Source organism: Macrobrachium nipponense, chromosome 7, assembly GCF_015104395.2.
Source record: "Macrobrachium nipponense isolate FS-2020 chromosome 7, ASM1510439v2, whole genome shotgun sequence".
Lineage (NCBI taxonomy): Eukaryota > Metazoa > Arthropoda > Malacostraca > Decapoda > Palaemonidae > Macrobrachium > Macrobrachium nipponense.
This window is the reverse complement of record NC_061109.1, coordinates 90,349,560-90,369,559: the sequence shown is the minus strand read 5'-3', so window position 1 is coordinate 90,369,559 and position 20,000 is coordinate 90,349,560. Positions and strand designations below refer to the sequence as shown.

At 36.4% G+C, this 20,000-nt stretch overlaps 3 protein-coding genes across 3 annotated transcripts in view; all 3 read left to right on the top strand.

The window, feature by feature from the left end:
- The window catches only part of LOC135217162 (uncharacterized), a 9,441-nt gene extending 7,469 nt beyond the window's left edge, over positions 1-1,972 (top strand). The window contains exon 6 of the mRNA XM_064252881.1: positions 748-1,972. Within this exon, the coding sequence (XP_064108951.1) occupies positions 748-987 (240 nt within the window). The 3' untranslated portion in view covers positions 988-1,972. The remainder of the gene's footprint in view (positions 1-747) is intronic.
- Positions 1,973-5,899: 3,927 nt separating this feature from the next.
- LOC135217479 (uncharacterized) lies at positions 5,900-8,294 on the top strand. The gene is made up of 3 exons (XM_064253396.1): positions 5,900-6,035; positions 7,291-7,410; positions 7,684-8,294. Exons 1-3 carry the CDS (start codon positions 6,027-6,029, stop codon positions 7,924-7,926), a joined length of 372 nt encoding a protein of 123 aa, XP_064109466.1. The 5' UTR covers positions 5,900-6,026; the 3' UTR covers positions 7,927-8,294.
- Positions 8,295-12,351: 4,057 nt separating this feature from the next.
- The window catches only part of LOC135217435 (uncharacterized), a 44,206-nt gene continuing 36,557 nt past the window's right edge, over positions 12,352-20,000 (top strand). The window contains exons 1-4 of the mRNA XM_064253303.1: positions 12,352-12,438; positions 12,550-12,810; positions 13,684-13,776; positions 19,395-19,472. Of these exons, the coding sequence (XP_064109373.1) occupies positions 12,352-12,438; positions 12,550-12,810; positions 13,684-13,776; positions 19,395-19,472 (519 nt within the window). The remainder of the gene's footprint in view (positions 12,439-12,549; positions 12,811-13,683; positions 13,777-19,394; positions 19,473-20,000) is intronic.

Below are 20,000 nucleotides of genomic sequence, written 5' to 3'. Positions count from 1 at the left end.
ATTTATGAAATATTAGACTTTTACTCATCTTTTCTTCAAGATTACATGATTTATATTTTGTCGTCTTATTTTGTGACGATTTTAAACTTTTGTTTCTACTTTGTAATAATTTCGTTTTAGATCATTTAAATGTTATTGTTTGTAAAAGATTATTTTCGAAGTATAAGCATTTTGAAAATGTATATCTTTATAAAGTACTTCTCTCTCTCTCTCTCTCTCTCTCTCTCTCTCTCTCTCTCTCTCTCTCTCTCTCTCATATCAAAGTAGGTTAATCTCTTGTAATATTGGTTTCGTCCGAAATTGCTTCTTGGGTATTTAAAAGTTATGTACATCTTCCGATATATATATATATATATATATATTATATATATATATATATATATATATATATATATATATATATATATATATACTATACATATCAGATGTCCTACGCAGGTAATGAAACACTGGCAGCCAATCCTGACTGGTTACGTCTCTATATTTAAGACATCCTTCAGGGCACTGACACGAAGTAGGAGGAAGTTGCAATATACATTAGTTACAACCATATAAACTCAAGATTTTATAAAATATTTTACGCATTATACCATTGTCAGTGTTAGAGGCACACGCATTGTAGTTCTACCAAGATGTATCAGTCTTCAGTGTCTCATTTATTCTGTGGTTCATCTACATGTACGCATGCACATAAGTATTCACACAATGACCCGGGTCTCCACTACCCATCTCCTACTCCTCCTGCAGAAGTGCCTCCCCGAGGACGGCTCCGTGATGCCCCAGGACATCCGTCGACTCATGAAGTTCATAGCCTGCGAGAGAAGGACTCGGCTGGAGGCCTGCTTCAGGCACGACCTGAGGCAGAACCTGCACCGATACGACCTTGAGGCCCTCCCGAACGCGAAGGGCAAGAGGACCAACTACCTTGTGAAGGTCATGGCCGTCGTCATGGGCACGGACTTCCTGAAGGGGCTGGATTTCGTTTGACAGTAGCAGAAGGAATTGCGAAGGATATTTTCGACGTCTTTCTGGCATCCAAGGATGGGATGCACGTTAGGGGTCCTTTGTGTAGGACTTCGTAGGAGTTCTTCGAGTGCAGATAGTTCAAAGGCCTGTTTGATGGGGAAACGAGCGTTGGTCTAAAAACAAATATACGTATTTTACCTAAAGACATATGGCTGTTAGATAGTTCTTAATCCATGGTTAGATTTTCCATTGTGGTTTCTTGTAAATGGAAATGACAGATGCCATGGAGAAAAGTAATTGAATATTAATAAATAAATAAAAAAAAATTCATGTACATATATTCATAAGGATTTTTTAAATAGTAGGAAATATCCCTAAGGGTGCATCCACAATGCAGTAGAACATGTCGGCAACTTGACGCAGACATATCACAGACAAGATGAATACAAGTCATCAAACAGGTTTAATACGAGTCAGTGACTTATCATGGCCCCATCCATTGATTCTAATTATATCCAGCATTTAGCAAAGATTCGTTCTCCATTCACAGTCGAGGAGTCGGTTTCAGCCTGTTTGCGAAATGTATGCGACAGGTTGACGACTTAAGGCATGTTTTAGCTTCATGTGGACGTACCCTGAAAATAGTTCACAACCCACAATAGTTATTCGTTCCAGAATTTTCAGTAATCTTTTCTTTATTTCAATTTTTGTCAATTAAAAGTGCCCAGAGGGGTTATGAGACAGTAAAACTCATAATTTTCTTTAATCTTTTCCCTGTTTCAATTTTTGTTAATTAAAGTGCCTAGAAATGTTTTGAGAATATAAAACTCATAAAATCTTTAAAAAAAATAAACTCCAAAATTCACACTTGCCTGACAATACAAGGCTTATTAGCCAAATACCTTGCAAGGTTTAAAAATGATGGTTCAAGCTGATGACTAGTCGTGTAAGGTACAAATTTTCTTTAGGATTTCTTTTTTGCTTTTGTTTCTTTTTTTTTTTTTTTTTTTTTTTTTTTTTTTTTTTTTTTTTTTTTTTTTTTTTTTTTTTTTTGTTTCTTTTTTTTTTTATTTTTTTTTTACTGGAGGTCGAACTTTCAAACGGGTTTAATTTCGAATGTCGTCCAGTTACCGAGTGCATTTTTTTTTTTATATAGGTAAGTGTACTAGGAATGTCAGTAAATGAATCTTTTCAGTTATGCAAGATGATAAATTTAATGTAATTTGCAGGATTTCGTTGGCTAAACAATTGTTTTTTTATGGAAAACTGTAGTTGTTTTTTTAAAATTAAAAACTAGCCTAAATAAAACTTAAAGCTACTTTAACTGTAGTTTTACGTTTCAAATTAAATGCTATACTAAATAAAACTGAAAGCTACTTTACCTGGTTTCAGTATCCATGCCTGACAGTGGTTGAACTTTAATTATGATATTTCTAAATAGTGCTTTTTCAGAATCCTTGTATCAGACCAGCAAAGAACTGTGCAATATATATGTATATATATATATATATATACATATATATATATATATATATATATATATATATATATATATATGTGTGTGTGTGTGTGTGTGTGTGTGTGTGTGTGTGTGTGGTGTGTATGTATAAACAAAATAGAGGCAGCTTCTGCAAGTTCACCAATTTATTCAGACAGCTCAATAGCCCTTGCGAGCGTAAATGTACTGCCTGTCACAAAGGTCACAACCCAATCTCTTACGTTTGTTGACGGATGGAAAGATGCATATGAGTCCATATATATACGAGACACGACTGCGTCTATGGCACATATAGGTGAAATACTGACATTCCCAAATGCATATGGTAAAAATGATACATTTAATGTAGCAATAATATGAATAGAATTTAACGTACAAAAGACGCATGGGTGTGCACGCACGTTTAATGGTAGTAGTTACAGCAGCAGCAGCGGCAGTAGTAGTAGTAGTAGTAGTAATAATAGCAGTGGTAGTAGTAGTACAGGAGGGATGTTGAAGATGAACAGAAAGTTATGGGTTTATTTTGGTAAAGTGAAAAATTCCTTAACAACACGAGGGAAAGATCTTCACGTAGCTCCAACTGCAATTAAGAGAGAGAGAGAGAGAGAGAGAGAGAGAGAGAGAGAGAGAGAGAGATACAAGGAGTAACAAGGATTAGGATGTCTCAAAGACTTGTCCATCCGAGGAGACATTGTGTGCTCATTTATCTGTAGAAGCAGGTTTTACTGTTCATTCACAGTGTCCTAATGATTTTGCTGTTTACAACTTCTGGTGGCAGTTTATTCCACGTGTCACATATCGTGTATGTAAAGAAGTTCCCACAGTGGGATGCGTTGTATCTCTTCAGTTCTAGTTTCCATCCATTATTTCTTGTCTGGTTATCGTTTAACGTAAACAGGTTACTGTCTAATTTTGTTATGCCTTTTAGTATTTTTCATGTTTCTATTAGTTGTCCTCGCACACACACACACACACACACACACACAGAGAGAGAGAGAGAGAGAGAGAGAGAGAGAGAGAGAGAATGTTTGTTGTGAGGTAGTGTTTGTGCGGGTCCGCTTGGAAACCTCGCCATAGCAACCAGTCTCCTCGTCAAGAAAAACAGAAAACATTTTGCTTGCATTGTCACTGGGCTGCAGAACGCAAGTAACGATGACTTGGCCGTTTGCTCTCTCCACCAAAGAATAAAAAAAAATAAAGTATTCTTGAAACAGCATGAGCAACGGGTTTTCCCCCCCCACCATCCGTTGTAATTACCGTGATGGGGCACAAATATGGAATGTACTTGGAGGGTATATATACACGAGGACTGCTCTCGCCTGGGCAGGCACCTCTGGGCAAGTCTCCGATCAAGAACGAATTCCGCTGTTACTGGACCCAAAGAATACGTGAGTATAGACGAATCGTTGCTCTTGCAAGCCTTCGGGATTGCAGGTGAAGTGGTCAGCATTTTCCAGGTTATTTTGCTGGTTTTCCAGGCCTCCTTGTAACCCATGATGCCTGGTGTTTTACGAGGCAATGGGCTGACCTGCTATATCCACTTATATCCTTATCCATTCTCATATGAAAGTTTGTCCACTTAAAGTGAATGGCTTTACATTAGAAATTTATATATATATATATATATACATATATTTCTTTGCAGAATCATGAAATCAATTCTGGTATTGTTCTCCTTTTTGGCGGTGGCTTCCATTGCTCGAAGTGATAACGCCTACGTCAAGAGATTTGCTTTTAGTCAGGTGAGTTGTTGATCATTATCTCTCTCTCTCTCTCTCTCTCTCTCTCTCTCTCTCTCTCTCTCTCTCTCTCTCTCTCAACTGGAGGTCTGTACAAGTGATTATCATCTGCTTCGTGTTACCCTTTCTCTTCAGCATCGATAACACATTTTTACCTCCAGAATCATGATTGATCCTGTTATTTTTATCTCTCTCTCTCTCTCTCTCTCTCTCTCTCTCTCTCTCTCTCTCTCTCTCTCTCTCTCAGTTGCAGTTGGAGCTATGTGAAGATCTTGCTCTTGAGCTGTTATGGAACTTCTCACTTTACAAAAAAAAAAAAACCATAACTTTCTGTTCGTTTTCAACATTCCTCCATACTATTTTTACTACTGCTACTAACACTTTTACTATTTCTATTTCTATTACTACTACTACTACTGCTGCTACTGCTGCTGCTGCTGCTGCTGCTGCTGCTGTAACTACTACCATTAAGTATCAATTTTCATTAATTTTTTCATTAGAGGAAAACAAACAACAGACATTTCAACTTGAGTCAAGCCACACCTTTCTTCAGTCACCTTTGTCTAATGCTACTACTAAGACTACTATTTCTATTACTACTACTACTACTACTGCTACTACTACTACTGCTGCTGCTGCTGCTGTAACTACTACCATTAAGTATGAATTTCCATTCATTTTTTCATTATTTGAAAACAAACTCCAGCCATTTCCACCCGAGTCAAGCCACACCACTCTTCAGTGACCTTTGTCTAATCATTTCCTTCTAAACTCAAGTCATTCCCACCCTGTTTATGCTCAGGTCTTGTCCAGCTGTGTAGGAGAGAAGGAGTACTACGGCTGGCTGCAGAGGGTCATAGCAGCCAAGAAGCTGTGTCACTCGGAGCCTACCAAGTCACCCCCAAGCAAACACGGAATTCAGAGACGAGAGGCACTGGTGGCGAATTTGACGGTAAGTTTTTTAGCAGGTGCCCGTTTGATGCATATATTGGATAGTGGAGTTGATCAGGATTGTCGTTTTATTGAGAAAATAGGTCTCTTTCTGACACACTGCTAGAATTTAGTGGTGGATTTTAATGCTGTTTTTACGATGTTTATATTACGCTAGCCAAACAGTCCGGTGCTGCCGGGGAAAACTCTGAATGACAACCGATAAACTTTCATAAATTTGTGTGTGTGTGTGTGTGTATGAGTGATTGTATGTATAAATATACATAAGTAAATAAATACATAGTGTACAAATTCAGAGAAAGGTTTAAATGACCAATCAACAAATCATTGAATAGTTCTCTCTTTTAACTTGTTTGAATTGCTGATTTGACCATTTGTTTATGATCTATTTTTCCAGTGGGAAAGTGTTTATAAATTTTTTGTATATACACATTCTGTTTAGTTAAAATAAAGCTCTTGAAGAGGCCTGGTGAAGGCAAAATTCTCGAGCTACTAGAGTCTTTTATTCTCTTTTTTTTCTCCTGTGGACTATATTGACATATATATATATATATATATATATATATATATATATATATATATATATATATATATATATATATATATATATATATATATATATATATAAACAGAGAGAGAGAAATGGTTAGATATAAAAAAAAGTAATTTTTACTCACTACAATAAAACGACTATTGTAGCCCTTGCCTGAGCACTACAATTCACGTAAGGTCAGAATACCAACCTACTAATATAATTCATCCTTGCAACGCCTCCTTCAGGGACCAGGGCCCTTTTCGACGCTCCGTACCTGAAGCACCTGTTGACCAAAGCCATCTCGAAAGCCAGCAACTTCACCTGCATCTTGCAGAAGATGAATTACGTGAGTTCGAAAGATATATAATATATATATATATATATGATATATTATATATATATATATATATATATATATATATATATACTGGATGTCCATTAAGTCCCAGTACCATTACCATTACGAGCAATAAATACTTGTAATGGTACTGGGACTTTATGGACACCCAGTATATATATATATATATATATATATATATATATATATATATATATATATATATATATATATATATATATATATATATATATATATATATGTATCATTGTCATTATCGTAACTAGTATTAGAATGGTATAAATAGCACAGTGATACAATGGTAGTCTTAATTAATAAAGTGAGGTATATTAATTTTTTCATTGTCGAACCAAGAACAGTTATTATTATTATTATTATTATTATATTATTATTATTATTATTATTATTATTATTATTATTATTTTATTATTATTATTACGTCAACATTAAAGAAAGTTCATAAAATGGGTTATTGGTTTTTGTTACATTAGATTATATATGTGTTTTTATTGATAGATATATATTATATTATTTTATAATATGTTATATATAATACATAATCATATTATTTCATTTATTACATGATATCATATTTTATAATATATTATATTTTATCATACCTTATATATATCATACGTGATACATTAGTATGTTATTTTATGTATTATATTATATAATTTCGTATTCTATGTAATTTTATATTATATTATATTTCCTTGTTTCAGCGTTGAGTTAAAGATACAGGAATTTTAGTACAGGATATTTATGATTTATTTATTAGATTGAAAATGTGAAAAATAAATAATGTGCATATTAAACAGTACATAAAAATTATTTCTAATAAAATATTTAGTATTTATTTTAATTTACATTGGTGAAACAATGCTCTGTTTGACCGTAGATTTTAGCGCGTTTTAATTTACGTTAAAAGTCAGGTATATAATGTTTACAATTTACGTGTGTGGGGAAAATCTTGTATGCGTCACGAGTAAGCTGGAGGTTGGATCAGGCCTTTTTAGAATAATGCTTACAAGATCTTTGTAGACTCTTGGAGGACAGTTTGGTCTTATATAACATTTAAATTTAACATTATTGAATCACTGAATAGCTATAAAAGTCACAGTTGATGCTGTACTTCTTTTCAAATATCTCACTCCCGTCCTCATCATTGTTTTAAATGTGTTTACTATTATTTTTTGTATCATAATTTCCTTTCTGAATCCTCCTTCTATCATCTCTACAGGTCGATGAGGATCTGAGGATCTTGCCAGAGGTAATTAAGAACGAAGTTAAGAATCTGACGGCCAGCGTTACGCTCAACGCAGACTTCGTCAAGACAATCGATCACTGCTACCAGTTCTCCGTAAGTGCTCTCTCTCTCTCTCTCTCTCTCTCTCTCTCTCTCTCTCTCTCTCTCTCTCTCTCTCTCTCTCTCCTTTCTATACATGTGTGCATAGGTATTTATGTGTTTACTAGGTTAGCAACTATGACAATTGCCTAATTAGCATACTGGCCTAGTTTAGAATCCCAGCTGTAACGGAGTAATGTACGTAGACCTACTGTGGTGACCTACAGTTGCATTACCTCCATATACTACTTTTCTCTTCACTCTACTCACTCCTCTTTTCTACTCCAGCTGTGCCTCCCAGAGGAACCATCCCCGATGCCCATCGAAGTCAAGAGGCTCCTGGTCTTCATGAAGTGTGAGAAGAAGCTAAGGATGGCCCTCTGCATGAAACAGCACATTCTAAAGAACATGGACCACTTCGATGTCTCTGAGATTCAGTTAGAGGGTTCTCCTGACCAGGAAAAAATGGCCGAGAAGATTCTCCACATTCTCTGGGGCTCAGAGGAGAGGGAAGACTTCGAGATTTACTAGAGCTAGTTGAGGTAATTCATGTTTACAGTCAGCAAATAAGTCAAGGTAATTCATGTTTATAGTTAGCCAATTTCACTAGGCCTATGTGCCCTTACTGAGAATTGTCAAGGTAATTCATGTATACAGTCAGCCCATTTCACTAGGCCTATGTAGCCCAATTAAGAATTGTCAAGGCAATTCAAGTATGCAGTCAGCTAATTTCCCTAGGCCTATGTAAGTCCAAACTAAGAATTGTCAAGGTAATTCAAGTAAGCAGTCAGCTAATTTCCCTAGGCCTATGTAAGTCCAAACTAAGAATTGTCAAGGAAATTCATGTTTACATCGTCAGCCAGACTTATAACTCAGCAATAAAACACCTGAGTATTTCATATTGGTTTTCATATGGTCTAGCATTAAGGTACCATCTGTAAATCAGCGGCAAATTTACCGCCTAAACTGTCTTGTTCAGTAAATCGGTGGTTATACCTAGATTGCAGAACGCTTAATCGCTTTTAGCACCATTAGAAATTTGAATAAAGTCAGGAAAAAAAAATAAATGTCATTTGTTATTCCATAATAGATATAGTTAAGTGGACATTGAGACGTCCCAAGCTGAGGTCTACAAAAATGGCTAACACTCGAAAGGTGTAAGACCATTGATTGTTCACAGGTTTACCTAAAAGCAAGGTAGAAGTTCAAACACTCGTCTTCATCATGACCAGTTGATCATAAACCCCGAGTTTTCAAAAACTGCAGTTATGGCTTACGAAGTAAAAAATACAGTATAGGATGAAAGAAATGCAAAGAACTTATTTATTTATTTTTTTTAATAGCAGAAGTGCTTGCCTCTATCTAGGTAATCACAGTGGTTTTAAATGTTCATATGGATGCGGCCATTTCAAATATATGTATATATATATATATATATATATATATATATATATATATATATGTATGTATGTATCACACACACACACAAACACATACACACACACACACACACACACACATATATATATATATATATATATATATATAAATATATATATATATATGTATTATAGTATGTAGGTATGTATGTATGTAGATATACACACACATCAACATATATATACTATATATATATATATATATATATATATATATATGTATATATATATATATATATATATATATATATATATATACCTACATATATTATATATATATATATATATATATATATATATATATATTTATATATATATATATAGTATATAAACTATTTAAATAGATATATATTATTTGTAGAGAGAGAGAGAGAGAGAGAGAGAGAGAGAGAGAGAGAGAGATCGAACTAACAAGTAGAAGATTTCTTGACACCTGCTTTTACGAAGTCAGCGACTCCCCCAGAATCCCTCAATCAGTCCAAATTGCTAGTTGGATTTCCTCTGGTGTCCCAAAAGGCAGTGACTTTGAAAGGTAGCTCGCTCGTGCATAATGGAGCTATATCTTTTTGACATCAGTACATCATTATTATGCATCGTATCAGGGTGAAGAGGACGACAGTGAATAACCTAGAGTTATGTATGTGTATATACATACCAAGACCCTCGTAGCAGACTCCAAAGATCTGTTGTAAGGGGAATTAAATCTGGTTCAGATTTCTATCTCCACTTCCCACTTAAGAATTATTCTGTGCATGTTGCATGTTTTAGTTCACTGATTTCACTATGCTGACGCCCTCTCCTTTTATTTTAGGTTGAGGTCTCAATATCCGTGAGAGAGAGAGAGAGAGAGAGAGAGAGAGAGAGAGAGAGAGAGAGAGAGAGAGAGGGTAGTAGCAATAGGTCTCACTGAATTACTCCAAATTTCATTAAACGTGTATTTTCTTAAAAGAAAAAGTCTTGAAAAACATGAATGCCTGAATCTGTTTTGGTCGATTCATTCATAATTTTCATTCTACTACCATTACGTCAATGGTAGTAGTAGTAGTAGTAGTAGTAGTAGTATTACCACCAAATGTTGAAGGCTCAGTCAGTCGTAAAATGTACAATATCCCCAATTTATCAAAATGGAAATAAAATAGAAGTGATCAAGTCTGACAGAAAAATAAAATATTTTTTTATTGACATTTTTTCATGTCATGGATTAGGAATTTTCTTGGGAGAGAAAACATCTGAAAAACATCTTTCTTAAAGTTGCAGGATCTCTTTTTAATGTTTATGACACCTGTAAAATGTTGTGGAGATGAATCTCTCTCTCTCTCTCTCTCTCTCTCTCTCTCTCTCTCTCTCTTATTACTTTGTGTTGTCCCTAAGGAACACCTGAATGTCAAAATTGTACTGACAGAAAATTAGAAAAGGTCTGTGGAGATGAATCTCTCTCTCTCTCTCTCTCTCTCTCTCTCTCTCTCTCTCTCTCGGTTTTATTACTTTATAACATCACTTAGGAACGCCTGAATGTCAAACTTCTACTGACAACAAAGTGGACAAGGTCCGCCCCAACAACCCTATGTAAACATCCTTTTCATTGAGAAATTCCGTTAGTTTTTGCCATCCTACAGGACTGTTCTGTCATCTTAGAGCATTCTAGTGTCTCCCTGAAGTTGCTATGTATTGTTTCATTTGTTTGATCATCTTTTTAGTCAACCCATTCCAGTTGTTCTTTTGTTATATAATGAATAAAGGTAGAATGGATGGAGGCGATCAAGGACCGTCAAGCTAGACTCGCCAGTGCTGTTTTTCAGAACGGTAGCGCACTTATTTTTGTGTCACTGACCCGTTAACCACAGACTGGTCATTTTTGTGACATGTTCCAGCAACGCTTGGTATCTTCAGAAGGCTGGAAAGTACACCCTACACCCCATGCACCCTCCTTTTATCCAGACTTGTGGCCAGCTAAAGTTCGTAAACTGTCATGTCAGTGTTTACAGAGATAGTGTTCTAGATTGTGTCCATTAGCAGGGGGTTTTCTGGCAGTCTCTGAGGCCAGATCCAAAGCTATGTTGTAACCTTACTGAAATCAGTCGCGTTTAAAAAGTGAATCTATTGGTTCAGATTCCTTGCATAGATTTAAATGAGCCTGAGAACAAGGTGCTCCCAGTAGCAGAGAGAACTCAGTTTTTTAGTGAGGTGTCTCCTGGACGCCAAGAGGATCATGTATGTAAACAATGTCAAATTTTGAAACCATTCTGTTGATTAGACTTTCTCTACGATTTCAGAGGCTGGTTAGAAAAGATGAATTGGTATTATATGCTGTTTAAAGTACATGTTTAAGGTCCCTGTTTGGTCATGAGCATAAATCACTTTTAAGGTTCTTTACATCGTCCCTCCGGCCCCTAGCTCCAGCCCCATTTCATTCCTTTGACTGTACTTCCATCCATATTCTCTCTCTACCATCCACTTTCTACCATCTCCTTACAATTGCTTTATAGTGCAACTGCGAGGCTTCCGTCCTTTTACACCTTGTAAACGTTTTTATTCGTAATTCCCCTTTCAGTGCTGAATGACCTCAATATTCTATTCAATTCTATTTATTATATGATTCTCTGTTATTCTAATGTTGTTTACATTGATGGAGGGCTGTAGGGGAAGTCATTGAGTAAATAGATTTAAAAATTCATAACATGTATCCTTCCAAGTTGAAACCACTAGCCCTTAAGTACACAGTAAAAAAAAAACACACCCACACACCCACATACACAAATACACAAAAGAAAGCAGCATGTGGACACCATAAATATAGCCTGTTCTAATAGAAAATCTTGAAGGACTCTTCCCTCTTGTTGAGAAGAACGTTCATAGTGTTTGTTTATTTTTTTCGGAAAACCTCGACAAGAGATCATGACGTAGCGTTGGTTATAAAAGAGGACTGTCTCTGGGTCTGGTGCGACTGTATTTTTCTGGCCCTCTAAGAGGTGAGGTTACAGAAATATTTTGTGGGACGGAATTCTCTCTCCCTCTCTCTCGCTCTCTCTCTCTCTCTCTCTCTCTCTCTCTCCTCTCTCTCTCTCTCTCAGTGAAATTAAAGTTGACTTTAGCATCTTGTAAATAAATTCTGGCTTCTCTTATCAGGTAAAAATTATAAATTTAACTTTCTCTTTCTCATTTAAAATTTGTAGGCTTTTTGGACACTTGAAGAAAGAGACAAGATGTATGAAAATGAGAGAGAGAGAGAGAGAGAGAGAGAGAGAGAGAGAGAGAGAGAGAGAGTTGGAGGCGAGTGTGTTGTGTTATAATTTTTGTTAATTATACTTTCATTTTGTTAGGTTTATTTATAATTTTTTCTACACTAGATTAAACGAAACATTCAATCAAAATTTTGTGTTGACCTTTCGGAGAGAGAGAGAGAGAGAGAGAGAGAGAGGAGAGAGAGAGAGAGAGAGAGAGAGAGAGGTGTGACTCTAATTGTCTATTTCACATTTATTTGTTCATCCAATGATTTCCTCCTTCTTCTGATTCCAGGATGCTCTGGAAAGTCCTAACAATCATCTTCCTCGCTGGAAGGATATCTGCAGAATTCTCCTTCATGGACAGATACAGCGTCGAAAATGTAAGGTCAAACTTCTTGTGGATATAAGTATCCAGTGGTGAGACATTGCAGTAGATAGTCACCCAATCACTCACCCAATTACTCATCCAGTGACTCACCCAACTTCTCCAGGTCCTGGGGAACTGTTACGGCGAGATCTACCTTCACAGGACGAGGAAGATCATGAGAGCCTTCAGAACCTGCCGAGGATTACCCGTCGTCATAAACATGGACGATGACCTTACGGAAGTGGTTGAGACTTCGAAGCTCGAAGGACCTGGATTGCCTGAATTACGGTCTGGAAATGCTGGAACTGAAAGCAGTTCCCCTGGAGAAGGAAGGGGAGGCGCTGGAATCAAACTTGATCTCTTTCAGGCCTGGAAGATAATTATGGTGAGATTATATACTATATATGGTGTTTTTTCCATGTCTGGAAATTGATTCCAAATAGGAGAGGTTTTTGGACTGGTCCTGGAACCTGGAATGTTGTTATAATGAACTGTGGGTTATTCTCTTTCAGTAAACATGATTAGTGAGTTTTACATCTGGCGTTTTTTCCATGTCTGGAAATTGATTCTAAATAATAGAGGTTTTATTCAACTGGTCCTGGAACCTGGAATGCTGATATAACAGCTAGAAGGTTACCTCCATTCTGTACACCTGGAAAATGATTGAAATGACTCGAGTGTTGTCCCATTTTTTCCAGAAATGTGAATGTTATTCTATATCTTGAATTTAATTCCAAATGGTCTATATTTTTTAACTGGTCCTGGAACCTGGAATGGTGATGTAATAGATTGTAGGTTATCCCTTATTCAATGTACCTAGAATATTGTTGTAATAACTAAAGTTCACTTATTTTTGCTAACTAGTTATACTTTTTGTTTCTAAGAATGAAATCAGTCATTTCGTCTCTACCTCTGAAGGTACGAATGAGAAAAACAAAATTGCTTGATGAATAAACTTTGGGATTATGGTGAAATGAGTAATTGGTAACCTCTCTCTCTCTCTCTCTCTCTCTCTCTCTCTCTCTCTCTCTCTCTCTCTCTAATTGAACATTTTGTTTGAAGGTGTATGTGTGTGTGTATGTGCTGTGTGAAAAGCATACCACAAAATATATTCATATATTACTTTTTTTTTTAAGAATGGCGCCATTTGTAACCTATCACTTTGAAGCCTAACATTGGGAGGGATATTATAGCTGTTAGAAAAAATATTTCTTTAATAGATTTTGAATATTTGTTTTCTCTTCCTTTTGAAAAAAAGAACATCTTCAATAGGACGACGGCAAACTTGACGAAGTCGCAAATAGTTCTTCCCATAATTCCTTTCAACTTGCAATTAATTGTTGGACGAAAGGTAAGGTTAAAAGGTGAAATATTTTTATTCATTACACCTTTGTAAACTGAAAGCATTTGGTTATAATGTAAAATATTTATACACATTACACCTTTGTAAAACTGAAAGCATTTGGTTAAAATGTCAAATATTTTTACACATTTACTATTCTGTAAACACTGAAAGCATTTGGTTAAAAAGTCAGATATTTTTACACATTACACCTTTGTAAACACTGAAAGAATTTGGTTAAAAAGTCAAATATTTCTACGCATTACACCTCTATAAACACTGAAAGCATTTGCTTAAAAAGTCAAAAATATTTTTACACATTTACACCTTTGTGAACACTGAAAGCATTTGGTTAAAAAGTCAGATATTTTTTTACACATTTACACCTCTGTAAACACTGAAAGCATTTGGTTAAAAAGTCAGATATTTTTTTAACACATTTACACCTCTGTAAACACTGAAAGCATTTGGTTAAAAAGTCAGATATTTTTACACATTTAAACATTGTAAACACTGAAAGCATTTGGTTAAAAAGTCAGATATTTTTTTACATATTTACACCTCTGTAAACACTGAAAGCATTTGGTTAAAAAGTCAGATATTCTTACACATTTATACCTCTGCAAACACTAAAAGCATTTGGTTAAAAAATCAAATATTTTTACACATTTACACCTTTGTATACACTGAAAACATTTGGTTAAAATATACAGATTGTTTTACATATTCACACCTCTGTAAACACTAAAAGCATTTGTTAAAATGTGTTCTCTTGTTACAATGGTCATTTAATTTACGTAAGTCATTTAATGTACATTTCTGTAAACACAGGTAGCATTTAGCAGATAACCATTTACGTTAATGCTAACTGATGTCTTGTTTATTGAATACCATCAAATGCTATTTGTGCAATAAGTCCCTTACTTTCTCAATTTTAACCATCTGGGAGCATTTGGCAAAAGACCGCATGTCATATTTGAAATTTGTACAGTATCATCTTTATATATTTTTACAATATATATATACGATATATATATATATATATATATATATATATATATCTATATATAGATATATATATACAGGCAGTCCCCAGGTTATGACGGGTTTGGCTTACGACTTTCCAAGGTTAAGGCGCTTCTCAATTATATTCATCAGACATTATTCCATGGTTAAGACGCATGTTCCAGGGTTACGACGCCTACAACGCTGATCTGACAGATGAAAAATGACACCAAGAAGGCAAAATAATCAATTTTTGAAGGTTTTTTGATGAAAAATGCAATAAGAATGCAGTTTACATAGTTTTCAATGCACCCAAAGCATTAAAAGTAAGGTTTTCTTAGGATTTTTCACGAAGTTCCTTCTTACGACGATTTTCGGCTAACGATGCATCTCAACAACGGAACCCCTGTCGTAACCCGGGGACTGTCTGTAAATATATATATATAATTTATATATATATATATATATATATATATATATATATATATATATATATATATTATATACATATATATATATATTATTACTATTATTATTTTTTATTTTATTTTATTTTTTTTGCTCTATCACAGTCCTCCAATTCGACTGGGTGGTATTTGTTATGTGGGGTTTCGGGTTGCATCCTGCCTCCTTAGGATTCCATCACTTTTCTTCCTATGTGCACCATTTCTAGGATCACACTCTTCTGCATGAGTCCTGGAGCTACTTCAGCTTCTAGTTTTTCTAGATTCCTTTTCAAGGATCTTGGGATCGTGCCTAGTGCTCCTATTATTATGGGTACTATTTCCACTGGCATATCCCATATCCTTCTTATTTCTATTTTCAGATCTTGATACTTATCCAATTTTTCCCTCTCTTTCTCTTCAACTCTGGTGTCCCATGGTATTGCGACATCAATGAGTGATACTTTCTGCTTGATTTTGTCAATCAACATTATGTCTGGTCTATTTGCACGTATCACCCTATCTGTTCTGATACCATAGTCTCAGAGGATCTTTGCCTGATCATTTGCTATCACTCCTTCAGGTTGGTGCTCGTACCACTTATTACTGCAAGGTAGCTGATGTTTATTGCACAGGCTCCAGTGGAGGGCTTTTGCCACTGAATCATGCCTCTTTTTATGCTGGTTCTGTGCAAGTGCCGGACATTTGCTTGCTATGTGGTTTATGGTTTCATTTTTCGTATTGCACTTCCTACATATGGGAGAGATGTTATTTCCGTCTATCATTCTTTGAACATATCTGGTTCTTAGGGCCTGATCTTGTGCCGCTGTTATCATTCCTTCAGTTTCCTTCTTTAGCTCTCCCCTCTGTAGCCATTGCTATGTGTCATCATTGGCTAGTTCTTTAGTCTGTCTCATGTATTGTCCGTGCATTGGTTTGTTGTGCCATTCCTCTGTTCTGTTTGTCATTCTCCTGTCTCTGTATATTTCTGGGTCTTCATCTACTTTTATTAGTCCTTCTTCCCATGCACTCTTTAGCCACTTGTCTTCACTGGTGTTCAGATATTGCCCCAGTGCTCTGTTCTCGATGTTGACGCAGTCCTCTATACTTAGTAGTCCTCTCCCTCCTTCCTTTCGTGTTATGTATAGCCTGTCCGTATTTGCTCTTGGATATAGTGCTTTGTGTATTGTCAAATGTTTCCTGGTTTTCTGATCTATGTTGGGGAGTTCTGCCTTTGTCCATTCCACTATTCCTGCTCTGTATCTGATTACTGACACTGCCCATGTGTTTATGGCTTTTATCATATTTCCGGCATTGAGTTTTGACTTGAGTATCGCCTTGAGTCTCTGCATATATTCTTTCCTGAACGTGTCCTTCATCTCTTGGTGTTTTATATCCCCACCTTCCATTATTCCTAGGTATTTTTATCCAGTCTCATCTATGTGATTGATGTTGCTCCCATCTGGTAGCTTTATCCCTTCAGTTCTTGTTACTTTGCCCTTATGTATGTTGACTAAGGCGCATTTTTCTATTCCAAACTCCATCCTGATGTCCCCAGATACAATCCTTACAGTCTGGATTAGGGTATCTATTTCCTTGATGCTCTTACCATACAGCTTGATGTCGTCCATGAACATCAGATGGTTAATTCTGTTGCCTCTTTTCTTGAGTTGGTACCCGGGATCCATCTTCTTTAGTATTTTTGTCGTGGGAATCATGGCTACTACGAAGAGTAGTGGGGACAGTGAGTCGCCCTGGAAGATCCCTCTCCTGATATTAACCTCTGCTAGTCTTATTCCAGAGCTTGTAAGTATTGTATTCCAGTTGCACATTGTATTTTTGAGGAAGCTGATGGTGTTTTCCTCTGCCCCATATATTTTCAGGCATTCTATTAGCCATGTGTGTGGTATCATGTCGAAGGCTTTCTTATAATCTATCCATGCCATGCTTAGGTTGGTTTTCCTAATCTTACTGTTCTTCATTACCATTTTGTCTATCAGGAGCTGGTCTTTTGTGCCCCTACACTTCCTTCTGCAGCCTTTCTGTTGGTGGGGGATGGTGTTTGTCTCCTCTAGGTAGTTGTTTAGCCTTTCACTGATGATACCTGTTAGTAACTTCCACATTATTGGTAGGCAGGTGATAGGCCTGTAGTTACTGGCTATATTTCCCTTAATCTTGTCTTTTTGTAATAAGGATGTCCTTCCTGTGGTCATCCATTTGGGTGCATGGTGATTTGAAATACAATGCTGGAGTTGTTCTGCTATTCGTGGGTGTAGGGCCTTGAAGTTTTTGAGCCAGTATCCATGGACTTCATCGGGACCTGGGGCTTTCCAGTTTGGCATTTTCTTTAGTTGGTGTCTGACTGTGTCTGTCGTGATCTCTGTGAATCTTTGTTTTATTCTCCCTGTTTCTTCTTCCTTGACTTGCTGGAGCCATGTTGCATGTTTGTTGTGTGATACCGGATTGCTCCATATGTTTTCCCAGAGTCTCTTACTTGGTTCGGCTTTAGGAATTTCTTGGTGGTTGTCTTCCCCTCTTAGTTGGGTGTATAGTCTTTTCTGGTTGGTTCCGAATAGTTTGTTCTGTTGGTATCCCTTATTCCTGTTCATGTACCGTTGGATCTTATGTGCTTTGGCCTTAAGCCTCTGTTTTACATCTTCTATTGTGTTGTTTAGTCCCCTCTCTTGTACTTTGTATATCTCGTTGAGTTCCTCCCTTGTTTTCTTGCTTCTTAGCCTTTTTCCTGCCATCTCTTTCAGTCTACTCAAGTCAAATCTCATCACCATGATTTGCTTTTCCAGGCGCCTATTCCAAGGAGGTTGCTGTTTTGGTTCCTGTTGGGTTGGTTGTGCTGGTGGTGTTGATGGTCGTATCCCCATCAGTTCTGCTACTAATCTTGCTCCTGCATATGCCAACTTATTTGTTTCTGTGATACTGGTGGTGTGTATTATTCCCATTATTTCATTGACCTCTCTTGTTTCCTCCCTTAATTTCTTGGTGTTGTAGGCTTTCATGGAGGGGATCTTTGTTCTCTCTGTATCTGGCTCCATCCATTGTCTAATCTTTTCTACCCATTCCGTCCTCTCTGTTACTTCGTCGGTGTTTCTTCGTGTGTCGTTGTTTGATGCCTCATCATCCCTGTCGTCTTCTGTGGCATCGTCTCTCAGTTCGTCTTCGTGTAATTCGTTGTCGTGTGACATTTCCCTTTCCAGTTCTTCTCTTTCTGTTGGGGAGAGCCAGTTCTTTTTCTTTATGCTCCTTACTTGGTCTGCCAACCTCTGCTCTGTTTGGGGGGTGTTATTCCTCTCATTCCAGATGTTGACCAACCTTCTTCTATATCCTCTCTCCGTCGGGTTGCTTCTGATGTAGCATCTCCATATTTCCTTATTTTCTTCTCTTGTCCATTTCTTCCTTTGGTTTGCTTCTGTAGCTCCAATCTCAGGCTGTTGGTTGCTGTCGTTGTGGTGGTCAGTTGCTGGATGACGACCTTCAAGTAACTGACCTTCTTCCCCTTCAATTGGGTGGAATACCTGGCTGCCAGACGAAGCTCCTCTGTTGGCAGAGGTTCCATTTACGTCGTTGTCGTTTATTTCTTCATTTCTTTCCATCATTCCTGAGTTTTGCTATTTAACCCATAGCTGGACCCTACCCGATCAGGGATAGGTACTCATTTACAGCTGAGTAGACTAAGGAAATTATGGTAAAGATCCTTTCCCAAGGAATCAACGCCGAGGAGAGCGGTCGCCCATCCAACGACTGACCAGCCCCAATGTTGCTTAACCAGTCCATTGACGACCTAACCCACTCTGCCACACCGCCACATTATTATTATTATTATTATTCTTATTATTATTATTATTATTATTATTATATTATTATTATTATTATTTAGATGAAACCTATCCACATGGAACAAACCCACCAAAGGGCCAATTGACTTGAAATTCAAGCTTCCAGAGAATATTATGGTTTTCATTAGGAAGAAGTAAGACGTGGTAGAGGGAAATACAGGAAGAAGAGACCCCACTTATTATAAAAAAATTAATAAATTAATAATCAGACAAAAATGAATTAAAATGCAAGTAGAATATTATTACGGTAGTAATGTACTGCACCTCCACTTGAATCGAACCTTCCACTCTGTATTTCTGCAACTAACTTTTTTCTGTCTTACACAAGGATTACCTGAAGAGGGCCGTGACGAAGGCAAAAGCCAAGATAAGTAACTTCACCTGTGCCCTTCAGGAACTTGGTGTGGTAGGTGAATTATAATATTATTGAGTAAATGACTTAGAGACACATTCTGATAGATTTTGAAGTTCACTGATGAGCCTATTTTCATATGTATGTATGTATGTATGTATGTATGTATGTATGTATGTATGTATGTATGTATGTATGTATGTATGTATGTATGTATTATTATTATGTACATGAACCCTGTTCATGTGCATAATAATAATAATGTTCAACATGCATATTATTAATTTTTTTTTTCATTTTCATTCTGATAAATAAATCATTAATATCCTATCCTAAAATTCCTGCATCTTTAACCTTTTTGGGCTTTTTCATAGGGCTTTCCTACGCCGCCCCCCCCCCCCCCAAACAACAACAGGAGCAACAGCAACAAAGTAGTTTGTAGGCTTACTCCCCGAGTAAGCGAAAATATTATTTTTTTCGCTAAGTGAGTAAAAATTCGAATCTCAAATAATATCCAAAAGATTGCAAAATCTGCCAAACATTTTTCTCAGTGGCATTTTAAGGTAATCAATTTGGCTTAAT